The sequence below is a fragment of the Dendroctonus ponderosae genome, unplaced genomic scaffold (assembly GCF_020466585.1).
Source record: "Dendroctonus ponderosae isolate FM_Combo_2020 unplaced genomic scaffold, Dpon_F_20191213v2 Dpon_F_20191213_2, whole genome shotgun sequence".
In the NCBI taxonomy this organism is placed as follows: Eukaryota; Metazoa; Arthropoda; class Insecta; order Coleoptera; family Curculionidae; genus Dendroctonus; species Dendroctonus ponderosae.
The window spans coordinates 74,302-87,369 of NW_026018165.1; the positions used below are offsets into that span (position 1 = coordinate 74,302).

At 37.9% G+C, this 13,068-nt stretch overlaps 1 protein-coding gene across 12 annotated transcripts in view; it reads right to left on the reverse strand.

The window, feature by feature from the left end:
* The window catches only part of LOC109542344 (ranBP-type and C3HC4-type zinc finger-containing protein 1), a gene marked incomplete in the record, with an annotated part of 82,398 nt that overhangs the window by 5,815 nt on the left and 63,515 nt on the right, over positions 1 to 13,068 (reverse strand). For 11 of the 12 annotated variants that reach the window (XM_048663808.1, XM_048663807.1, XM_048663804.1 and 8 more), the window contains 2 exon segments: positions 5,337 to 5,568; positions 9,333 to 10,536. In XM_048663808.1, the coding sequence (XP_048519765.1) occupies positions 5,337 to 5,568; positions 9,333 to 10,536 (1,436 nt within the window). 12 annotated transcript variants of the gene reach the window in all.

The window sequence follows — 13,068 nt, forward strand, 5'->3', positions numbered from 1 at the left end:
TGATGGTCCTGTTTTGCTGGATTGTTGAAGCTTTTCCGTCAACGCATCAAACTTCTTCTTTTGGCGATTAGTTGCTGCTGCTTCGGCCACCATCAAAATATGAAACTTATACAAACACCATGTGCTCAATTATCAAGCTCGAGAGCACGTAAACGATCCCATCGCCGATGTGACCATTCCCTTCCTCGCCCTTTCTGCTATGGTTCAAAAACCGTATTCTCGAATGCATAGGGAACGATGTGAGAAGCGTTTACGGAAAGCGTTGTTGCCAACAACTTTATCAGATAAATTCGACTCAAATTTACGATTAAGAGACGAAGATTTATCTAACGATCAAAGAGTTCGCGGGCATTTCAAATAAAATATTAAAAATGTTATACCAGCTAAAATTTAAAGCTGTTATACCAGGTAAATAGAAATATATTATATGACTTGAATAAATCGGCATAAACCTGTAAAATATTATTGAAGACCGTTTGAATGAGCACCTCCTGCGGACTTCCAAGGGAACACGTGTATGGTATGTGGGGCCAGTGCTTTTGTTCTACCTTTCAAGAGCCCTCTAAGATTCCTAGAATTATCGAGCCGAGAAGTATCTTGCGGTACCATTAGTTCCTGTTTGAATTCAACGTCAAAATGATGAGGAACAACCCTGTTACTGTGTGCTAGTGTTTGAAATTATTTATCACGTGTTTCTCACAGAGCAGCGTCTTTGACCGTATTTTAATATTGATTTTCTATAATATTGACTTTACCTTCCTTATATTATATTTTTAAATGTATTCTTCCTTAATATTAAACTGGTTTCCTTTAATATCTCTCTAAATTTAAAAACTGTTAATGCTTCATATAAAATATTATACATTTGTCTGTATTCATTCATTTATTCTCATAATGGTCAATTGAATCTATTTATTGTTGAACTGGTTTCTCAATTACTATTTCTATATTATTTTCAGATACATTTCTATATTGCTTGAAGATAGAACTTTTCTATCAATTGGAGCACCAGCTGCTTATTCAGCCTAAAAAGCTTGACGAACTTGATTTCATTTATTTCCGTAGCGTTCATGGGTTGATGAAATTGCCGTGGAGGATTTGGCAAGAGAAGCTTGTTCTACTGCCGCTGCATGATGGGATCACTCGATCGCGTTCAAGAATACCAATATTCGCTTCACGAGAGAACCACGCCTTTCTTTCTCATGTGATCGCTGTTCCCAGTTTCGAGAATTGGGCTCCATATGGTGAAAGCAGCACTTGAATCTTCAAAACTCATTGTTTTACTTGTATACATGGTGATTCAAAATTGGCGTCATTCCTCTGGAGGTGTTGTCTTTCGCTGTTATAGGAGTACAGAAAAAGTAGTAAAATAAATTAATTGTTTTTTTACATACTTCTTGTTGGGGGGTATTTCGCCTCAAAAATTTTTGTGTGGTCCTATTTCGCAATAAGAACGAATTATTTATCAAAAAGTAATCAAGAACTATCACCTAGAGGTTATCCTGCGACACACTTAGGCTGAAGCTGTAAGAGAAAATTCCAATTAGTAAAGAAATTAATTTGAAAAATTACCTTGACGTTTCGATAGCTACTTTCTGCTTTCGTTATCAAAAGAACCTAAATGAACCTACCAAAGAGTATGTTAATAAGTTGTGTAACAATAGTAGGATAATAAAGTATATAAAAATTCGCTCTGATAATTCGTCTGTGCAATATATTGTTAATATTACTCTTTTTTAGGTTCACTTAGGTTCTTTTGATAACGAGAGCAGAAAACAGCTATTGAAACGTCAAGGTAATTTTTCAAATTAGATTCTTTACTAATTGGAATTTTCTCTTACAGCTTGAGCCTAAGTGTGTCACAGGATACCCCCTAGGTGATAGTTCTTGATTACTTTTTGATAAATAATTTGTTCTTATTGCGAAATAGGACCATAGACATGAGGAAATTCAGTGTTTTTTTTAAGACAACAATTTTTGAGGCAAAATACCCAACAAAAGGTTTGTAAAAAAATGAATCCGTCGCAACAATACAGAACTTATCTACAAATTATTTGTTATTAAAAAGTGAGAAATTTACAAAACACTATATCAGAAATACGGCAGCAATGTTTTTCAAGGTAATATGCCTAATTAACATTGCGAAAATACCTGTTGCTTCGTAATAATTAAAAACTCGTGTAACCATGGAATTATACAGAGTGACAATAAGATAGACAAGGATAAACGGTTAAACGTTAAAACCTGACAATTTCAAAAACGGCATTGACACCAAATTTAAAATATGAAGTTGACGTCTTTTATTTTTGTAAATTTTTATTTATTTTAACTTATGATTCGTGTTATTGTATTTAAACAAAAAATGTTGTTCGATACGAGGGCAAAAATCCACTTTTCGAACTCCTGACGGATTGACGTCCTCGTTCGAAAAACGACACATTTCGCCCTTGTATCAAGAACTACTACCACTACTACTAGTAAAACGACCACATCATTCGAATTTTGTTGAGCAAATAAAGAAAATAATAAAAATTCCGAAATATCCACATTAGAAGGCGGAATCTGCAAGGCCACCTTAGGTGAAAACAATGATGATGAAATAAAGAAATATATGAAATCACCGAACAAGTTAGCATGTGCCTGTTAAAAAACTGATTTTTTATCATATTTTGCACCTATATGATACAAAAGTAGGACTCTGCTGTCATCTGGTTCACCTACTTAATTTGGATTTTGAATTTAAAACCGTTCCTACAAGCTACATACGGATGCTTGCAAACGAGGTACCGCAGGTGTCTTGTTGCAGAAACAGGACGATGGCGAAGTTCAGGCGAATTTGGATATGCAAGGCGAATCATATCCAATTATGGTCTGGCATTTACTAGTAAAGAGTTCGCTAGTTATTTGGTGGAATAGGGAGTGAAACATGTGCTACATGCGATTGCTACTCCTAGGGAGAATGGTCAGTCAGAGGTACATAATCGGAATGTTGAATGCAATTGAGACAAGTGCGGAGTCCAAAGCGACTTGAGGTAAAAAGACTCCTGAGATTGTATGGGACATAAATCAGACAGTGCACAAGAGCTCATGATACTCACTTGCTCAGCGCTTGTTCATGCACACAGCTGGCGTGGATGCAGCATTGATTGGGGAGGTCCATGATGCTAATGTAGAACAAAAGGAAAGCGATTCTCTCGTCGTTACTCCACCAGCGACAACCGGCGACTGAAAACCTGACAAAGCGAATAGAGCAATGAAAGCTCGATACGATCGAAGGCGCACGGCGACAGTTAGTGCTGGATTACCCAACGTCGTAATTTTATTCTTAAACTTAATCCTTAACTTAATTAATAAAATCCAAGTTAACGTTGCGTGGTTAAATGCGATAAAAGGAATTAAGGACTTGAGTAAACACCCACAGTTAAAAAGTGACCTTCAAAAGATCAGAACTCCTAACTTTTACGAATTAACAATTAATAAATCGGAAGTTGGAGGTACGCGCATGCGCAATTTTGCATGGCAATTTTCTAACATCTTTTGCCAAATACAGAGCAAGAAATCCATGTAAACCAAAAAACTGACTTCGTCATTCTTGTGTATTTAAAAAAATGCTCTTCATCTCACTCACTATTTACCATACCCTTTATTAACGTGGCAAACAGATCTTCTGTGGCTCTTTCGCGATTCATGGGGCGATCAACAAAACGCCTATACCTACTGCCCCTGTTAAGCTTCAAACCTGCATTAAGTAGAGTAAAGTAGAGTAAGAAACTGGGTAACCGGTCCTTAAAAAGGTTAAATTTTACGAATTAAGAATTAAGCACTACGACGCTGGGTAATCCAGCACTAATAAGTAACGAGGTCGGAGATTTGGCATTGTGGCGTAACGCGGTTCCTTGTTCTAATGGAAAGGGTGTGAATTTGCAACTCACTAACAAGTATGATGGTTTCTACCGCTTGGCGAAAGTAATTGGTAATGACCGTTATTTAATCACGACGGTAAAAAGCATTGCAATTATTCGGTTTTCGGTTAATGAACTGTAAACGAACTTTAATTTGTTCCATAATTTGTTAATAATGTTCGACTGTTTTTTTAAATTTCTTGGTTCCAGGGTAGGCACACGTCGCTAGTGCCTGTGGTGCACACAGTCAATTCAATCGTTTAAACGGAGCCGCATGAAAGGGTAAAAAACCTTTAAGGCCTTGGCGGTAGTCGACTCTTTACGGGAATATAGTAGTATTACTCTTGAGGATGAGGGTAAAAGTGGCGAATTACATTCTGACGGCGAGGTCACGGACCGACAAGATCTGATTGATCTTCTGAAGGGTTAGTTATTAATCAAGACTTGCCCGAATGTAAGCAACCTCGGAAATCGGGAGAACCACGGCGGAACGCGTACACTGAAGGAGGGAACAGAACGTGAGGGGCGCCTTTATAGCTGGGGCATTCGATGGCGCGACGGTACTTCCGGGCAACGACTGAACGTTGTCCAGGGATGGAGATGGTGAAAGGCGTTCATTAAAATGCTTAGTCTTGTATCGACTACATGCTTTTGCGGAATTAAACCTAACAATAGCTTGTTTCTTAAACATCTTTAATTACATTTTCTTTAATCAATTGGCATATATCAAAAACTATAAGAGATAAGTTAACAAAACAGCAATTAGACGGCTAATCCAACCAAGCTAAATAAATTAAGGGGTTGTGTTTAAAATAATAAAGTAAGGTTATACCTGTTGTACACCCTGCACTGCTGGAGGGCTAGATATATTTGACATAGTTTGAAGTTTCTAAAACAACTGCCAGTTGGAAAACTTCCGATACACGGGCTATGTAAATCACCGTTGACCAAATGTTTGGGCCCTTGTGCAACAACAAATTTTTCGTCAAAATTATCGCAACCACGGGCAATGCGGAGGATGCGAACAGGCAAAGGAGAATGCTGGTCGCGGTCAGAAGAAAGAGTCGTAAATTAGCGAGTCATCAGCATACATTAGGATAAGCATATCAATAGTAGTTTCATGTGGTGACATTATTAATAAATAAAGTCCACTTTAAAAAATTTTTTTTTGTTGCAAAATCATATCAAGAAAATATATCGCGAGTTTGCTCCGCACAAACATTGTGTTATGACAAATACACACAGTATTCGTGTTATTGATTACATTCATATAGGAAATAATATGCAATTATAAAGCACAAATCTGTTTTTCACACTCCTGAAGGATTGCCACCCAAAGCGAAGACAAAAAGGATTGTATTTGCTCTTATGTGAAAAATTCCAAAGTTAAATGTCTGCATGAATACCAATGACACCGTTCTACTAGATACATACCTGGCATGTTAAACAGCTGACTTTTTTGCAAATAGGACAACGAAACTCGTTGACGTTATCCTCAAAAGTGCACCATCCTTTACAATTTGGTGTTTTACAGTGAAAGGTCTTCTCCATCTGATTTTCTGCTTGTGATATAGATTTGGACAAATACTTCTCGTAGAGTTCAGACGGAACGAGAGCCTTGATCTCTCTATCCTGCAGTACGATGTTGCAAGAATACTGTTTATCCCTGTCAAGGGTAAGCGGTTAAATTAAAATAAGTAACTTTGAAAACTTTAATAATATATTAAGGCAAATACAGGGTGTCCCAAATAGATCTGCATTGCATGTACTCTCCGAAACCGTGAGAGACAGAAAGTCGGCTAAATTGAGCATATTGAGCTTACTGTTGAGCAATAAGAGGGCCCCATACATAGCATTTTCAAAAAGTAAGTATTTCTTTTAATTTTGGAGGTATTTAGAAAAAAGTGGTTTGCCGGATTTTCATTCTTTTTCATTTTTGAAGTTATTTCAAATCATATAAAAAAACAAAGAAATGTTTTCGCTTGGAACTTTTTCAAGCTCCACAAAATAGTGTCGATGAAAATGTATTCTAACGTTTCGTTTCTTAGAAATAAAAAAAAAATACAAAACAGTTTAGAATAATTGTTCAAAAAGGTAACTCTTATTTTCACAGGAAGTAACATAGGTACCCTCTTCTAACCGTTCAATCTACAACCCTCGATTCTAGATCTGGAGTTATGAAATGAAAGACATCGGTAACTGGCCTCAAAATGTTGAACGTAAACATGGACTTTAATGTAACCCTAAAGGAAGAACTTGCGTGGGGTCAAGTCTGGAAATCGTGCTGACCAGAAAACGTCACCATACGTTTCGAGCGATCTTCCTGAAAATTGTTGAGACAGGTACTCTCGAACTTGTCTGGCCTTGTGCTCAGGAGCTCTGTATTTTGACTGTTGACACCAGGAATTTTGGACACTTTCTAGTGGCAGAATACCTAATTCATAATATTCATTTTTTTTAATTTCTTCATTGTTTTCGAGCATAATGGAAAACTCTTGAGAAATTCTGATACTGATATGCATAAAATATTGTTGTATCAACGTCTTAGGTTTTTAGTTTACGACTTGATATTTATTTTAACTACATGAATATATTTGAAAATTAATATTGTTTAAGAATGTTGTTTTACTAACAGGCTACAACCAAATTATCATATTGTCTAAAATCTTACTGTTACGTGTCAAATCCCTAAGAGCGCGTTCCACAATTGGCTCATGAATCTCCGTTCTTTACAATTTTAATACAACGTAATATTAAAAATTAAGTTATCAATGTAAGAAGCGAAAACTTTGCAAATCTAAGTCTAATATTACTAAAGAGTCTAATCTCTAAACATAGTCATTCAGATATCTATGTTTTACAGTAACCCGGCCAGATTTTGTTTTGACTGACTCCGTTGTTTTCAGGATTTTTCCTTTTGGCGCCACCGGCGTCCTGTTAAACCCTGTTTGCTCAAACATTCCTGAATCCGATAAACTATTTAAATTAGTTTGACTAATCCTGTTATTAAAGTCATTTGTCCTCTTATTACAAGTAATAAATTTTTCCAGAATCTCACCACAGTCCGTATTTTCTTGTCTAACTTGAAAAATGAAAAAACCAAAATCCTAACACCAGTTTTCTTATTATCTTAAAAATTAAAATAAATAGTTCTTTTCTGAAAGGTCATGTATATGGACCTCTGATTGTATAACATTTTTATAATTTAATCGACTTCGTATCTCTTACGGTTTCGGAAATCCGCATGTAATGCAGCCTTGGACACCCTGTAGAGTTTGCTAACAACTTCAACTCACTGTACATATCTCTAAAAACTATTGAATGATGAGCCTTGTGGTTTCACAAAATTTATAAATACTTCAAATACTTTTGTTATTGAATGTGTTAATTTAAAAAAGAGTAATTAGCGTTCAACTAATATTTAAAATTTATAGTGTCTTGGAATTGAGAAAAATTGTTAAAAAGCGTATATACCTTTTAGAAGCTAATAGTAATACGGTTTTTAAAATAAATTGTGTTAAAGTAGATCGTCCTGAAGAAAACCGTGATTAAATTAAATTGGCTTTAATGTCTGTTATGAAAATTATATTGACTGCATCTTCTAAATTAATTTACAAAACTTCCTGGCTTTCAGTCATTTATATTTCAATATTTACAAAACAGCCGTTTAATCAATACTTTTCGGTATTTTCTACTATCATGAGTTAATCTTTAAGATAAAAAATTGTTAAACCTTGCCACATAGAACAATGGAAGCTTTCTTCATCAAGCAGAACCGTCATGAGTTTATGCTGTAAGCAAGTGCAAATTTCGAAGTGTGCTAACCGCAGGCATCACCAGGACTGGTTTCGCCTGAGCAACAAATTGAAAAGCTAAAGTGCAGGACTCGGGATTGCTATTCTCAAGCTAAAACTAACTTAATCGAGCTACTAAGCTCTAAACTGGTCCTGGGGGTCCCTGAAGTCAGCACACTTCGAAACTGCTTACGTCATAAGCGCATGACGGCTCTGATGATGTCGGGAGCTTTAATTTTTTAACAGCTATCCCATGTTGGATTTCAATACTGTAGAGCGTAGTTGTTCTTCTAGTAAGTGCACTTAGAGGCTTGGAAAATAGCAATATATGGCGACAGCAACTAGTTCCGCGCCACTGTAAAACTAGGGGCGGAAGCACTAGTCGCAGTGAAGAGATCTATACAGCACTATCAGATCGTCAAACCGTCAACACGTTTGGAGGAATTTATAGTTGCTGTTCAAATTGAAAAGTTGCAGATCTGAGTCGGGTTCATATACTCCAGTCCAAACGCTACGTTGAGTCCCGCGACAGTTCGAAGGCTTTTCCAAGATGATAGGCTAACAACGCATGACGGGGACTTCAATGCCAAAAACACCAATTGGAGATCCAACTACAACACTCCTAGAGGCACCATGCTCTCAAAAGAAGCTAGAAATGCAATGTTTGAGATAGCCGCACGTCTAAAGCCCCAGCACATCTCCCATAATGGAAAAGATGACATCCTGGACATATTCCTGTATAAGAACGCAGGAAGACTATCCGGTCCCGAAGTACTTCAGGAACTGTCTTCCGACCAATTGCCGATCCTGATTGATGGTTAACCTACAGCCACAGCGAGGTCAGCTGTGAGGTACATGCTGCGGTAGAAGTTCTCGCAGCGCCTCGAAAGGAGGTCAGGAGCCTATCAGCCAACTCCTCTTACGGGAGGGCTTTCGAAGCCCATATCGCTGACGGAAGAAAAGAAGTATCAGGCCTTTGTCATCCAGTGAGTAAAGAATAAGTGATAAAACCGTTTCCTTGCCCATAGGAGATGTCACCACCCAGCAGCGCCGAGGCAGCCGCTATCCGCAGTTGAAGATGCAGTCTGCAAATATTCAAGCCGCCAATATCTCCCAGCGAATACAGACTGCCCCTGCAGTCCAGCAGAGGTAGGCAACCCTGGTAGTTCAGCACACGCCAGCTACCCCTGCAGCCTAGCTGAAAAGAGACCAACTCCCGCCGATTGTTCTTAGACAATAGGACAAGTACGATGATATTACCAAGAAATTCAATAAAACGAAAATCATCTACGGCTGTGGTCAGAACCCTCTAAGCTGTGGCTCAAGAATGAAATACTTGTTTACGGTGTCAATCAGAAAATTTTCGTTTTTGCTAAATCTAAGTCGTAGCAAAATTGCTAAACTAGGTCCTAACTCAAAAATGTGTTTGTATTGGATCAATCGCTTATAAAGTAGACCTTTCACATAACAATCAATTTGAAGCCGAAACAGGTTTTGTTCCGGCTTCTTTGAATTTACCGGAGTTAATTTTTTTTACTGCAGGGCACTGGCAAAAATCACGACTTATTAAAGACTATTCAGAACAGAAGCGTCAAAAATCGTCTTTGAGAAAAAGTGAAAAACAATGATAGCTCACCTGTAAGGACATTTGACTTCAGCGTCATCTGCAAACTCTACCGTTCTGGTTAGACAATCTCGACAGAATTGGTGTAAGCACTCTCTTAGAATAACACCTTCCCCAATGGTAACTTCCGTGAAACATATTAAACACTCGAAAGTTTCTGAATTAGCTACCAAGTCCGTACTGTCTAAGTTCAACAGATGATGATATATTTTTGGCTGTGGAGCCGCCTTTTTCTTCATCGACTTTCTTAAGCGAGAAGTGCCGCAAATCTCACAAATATTGCAAGATCCTGGATTAAGTAAGGTGCATCGATAACACTCCCATTCCTTGGCAGGGTGCCCGGTTTTGGAATCTTCAATTTTAATATCTTCCACTACCGTAGAGTTAGTTTCGCCATTACAAGCAATCAACGTTTTGTGTTTAATTTCGTGCGAATCGGGATATGTCACTTCAACAGAGCTCGTTCCAATCTCTTTAGGTTTATGGGTTTGACACGTAATATTGACAGCTAGATCTTCCAAACGAACTTGTCGAGAGGTGGGTGAATTATTCGAGACCAAGGATGCTACTCCAACAATGCCATCTTGTTTGGCTTCGTTTTGTATGAAACATGGTGCTATGGTCGCCGATATGTTTGTTATTAGATCTTCATTTTTTTTTTTTAAATTGGTTTTATACTGGTCTAAGTGGAATGAAGGTTCATTCCTCCCAAGTTCTAAAGGTAGTAATTTTTGCTTCGGAGTAAACGTATTTTTAACTTTTGCATTTGTTAACCCTTGTTCGAATATGCCTTCCTCTTTTCCTTCTATGACATTTAAGTTGGAATTTCTGTTCAATACGGTCTTGAGGTTTGCATTAATGCTGGCACATTTCTCAAGTTTACTTTCATGTTTTGATGGAAGATTGAATATTAGTTTATTCTGATACAAATCTTTTTTTACATCAACCATTTTAATATCTGTGTTTTGCGTATTATTCTGGCCAATTAATTTCTTCTGAAGGGAATCGGGCAACACTATTTCTGTTGCTTTTGCGGTAGTGCCTGATACGGCGGAAATATGCCCCTTCAAATTAGTTGTCCTTCGTGAGAGTGGTTGAATTTTCAGTTCAGATTCATTTCTGCTTAGACCAGCTGCGGCTAAGATCACTGCCGAAGTTCCTATGTCAGTTTGCGTAAAATGGCTTGAAACTGGATGAATGTCTGGAAGACCATTATCTGAAAAAATAACTTAAGTTTTACTTAACACAACAGTGCAATTCACGAGTTCACCTTCAGTTGGACGAACTGCAAAAATCATGAATCTATTAGTAAGACCTTCCTGACATCCCACATTTTATTATATGTTTTTAAGTCTATAAAATAAAACAATACTTCCCACATAGCAAAATGATTTTACCTGCATGTACCTGGAGCATTCATTTCATGAACATGAATGTTTGTGGTACATACATCAAAACAATAATGAAGGTTCCTGGTATGTCACAGGAATGTGTCAGAATTAATACACTGAACGTACATTTTTACTGTATATTAATAGGTCATTAGATAGACAATTTACAAAGTTACAAATATGCATTTAAACTTTAAGCTCTGAAATCAACCGTTTTCAAATTATAAATAATTTTATTTAAAAATTTCAAAAAGTTGTTACATTTTGTGAGGTGGCTATGGAATTCAATAAATAAGTGTCAAAACTTGAATTTCCACGTTTAACTGATCAATTGCCTAATTATATCAACGAAATAATGTGGTATTTACGTGATGGAGCTCCAGTTCGCCATACAGCTGAAATTAATAAGTACCTGAATAATTTATTTCCTGAGAGGTGGATAGGCAGAGGTGGGCCTGTTCAGTGACCACCTCGTTTATCCAATTTGACAAAAATGGATTTATTTTTATAGACTTACGTCAAAAACAAAATGGTATTTATTAATCTCTTTGGCTGTGACCGAAATCGCACCTTTAGGGCCGATTACACAAAGCAAGTTCAACGACGGTTCAACTAAACCGTCAGTCACCGCTGAACCGAGTTCAATTTTTTACGAGTTGTACGACGCCGATCGAAACTCGATTTAGTTGAATTGGACTAATCAATGTATTCCTGGGGTTGGCGCTTCCAAATGTCGGTTAAATGTGGTGTTTGGTGTTCTTTAATTGGCAACTATTTATGACAATCTAGCATTTTGGACAATATGGTCTAATAATTAAGCAAAAGCATTGCCACTGCATAAGGATTATACAGCAGCGTCACTCTCTAGGCGGCACTTTAAACTTTTTACCGAGTTTTCATTGACCTTGAACGAATCTGATGTTCAGCGATTGAACTGTTTTCAAACAATAGAAGGAAATAATCCAGGACCGGATTGTACTTTTTATTTGAGGTGTAGTAAAGACATACAGAGACACAGGTGTTTTTTGCACATTGTAGCAGCTGATTAGCACACGAGTTTACACTTTCTTTTTTGTATTTATTTAAATATAAGAAAGTTTAACTGTTAACAACAAAATTAGACACCAAACTGGTTGTTTTCAACTGACTGACCTGACAGTTTTGAAGGGCTTAAACAATTGACCTTAAAAGGCCATAAAACTCCTTGCTTAATTTACTAACAAAGTACACCTGCTGACAGGCCAGAAAATCTCATCCTTGCAATTAATGTTTTATTGCTCGCACCAGCTGCTTTTGCAGTGCTTGCTGTGTTTTAATTTTATTTATTCATATATGACCAAAAGTTAATGTCCAAGGGGTGGCACTTCACGGTAAGGGTGTAAATATGGTACAATAAAAGTCGGCCTAATTCTTCTGAATATCGTTCTGGCAGCAAGGCACATTCAACACGCCAAGCGAATGAGCTCTGCATGCTGAAATTGTGAAGTACCCCACGCGAGGAAAATCAAATTGGAAAAAGCTAAAGCTTTTGCGGACTTCTTACAACGCCAGTTCTCGCTCATCATTTCCGAAAACAACGACCTAGATTTCGAGGAGGAGGTCGACAACGTCCTCAGCGAATTCGAAGACAAACAAATCCCCCCTGACGCCCCTGCAATTCCCCCCGTAACACTCTCCGAGCTTAACGCCCTTATCGCCACCATTAAAACCCGCACAAGTCCCGGTCCCGACCAAACAACTAACAAAATCCTCAAACGACTCCCGGAAAATATCCTCAATCACATCCTCACCCTAATCAATGCATCCTTTTCGCTACGAAAATTTCCAACCCATTGGAAAACCGCCTTCGTAGTATTAATCCCCAAACCCTCTAAAAACAAAACCTTTCCTCAAAACTGGAGACCCATCAGCCTCTTTCCCACAATTTCCAAACTAACAGAAAAACTCTTTCTCGACCGCCTCCAAAAATTAATTTCAGAAAACCAATTAATCCCTAGAGAGTAGTTCGGATTCATGCAAATACATGACTCCGTAATGCAAGCAGCCAGGCTAATTCAAGATGCCACGATTGCTTGCCAGAACAGATGCTCCACTGGAGTTGTCTGTCTGGTCATAGAAAAAGCTTTCGATAAAGTATGGCACAAGGGGCTAATATGGAAGCTCTATCACACACACAAACTACCATTAACCTTTGTCCACCCGTGCAGGTTCAGCTACCCATCGGGCGCGTCCCCAGGTGGCGGATAGGGGGAAGGCCGGTCTGATACGTCTGACCGGTTAGCGACGGCCATAAGTGAAAGTCCTGGTACAAAACCCACGGATCTGGATCGAAAGCCGTCGCCGCAGACCAGCTCGTG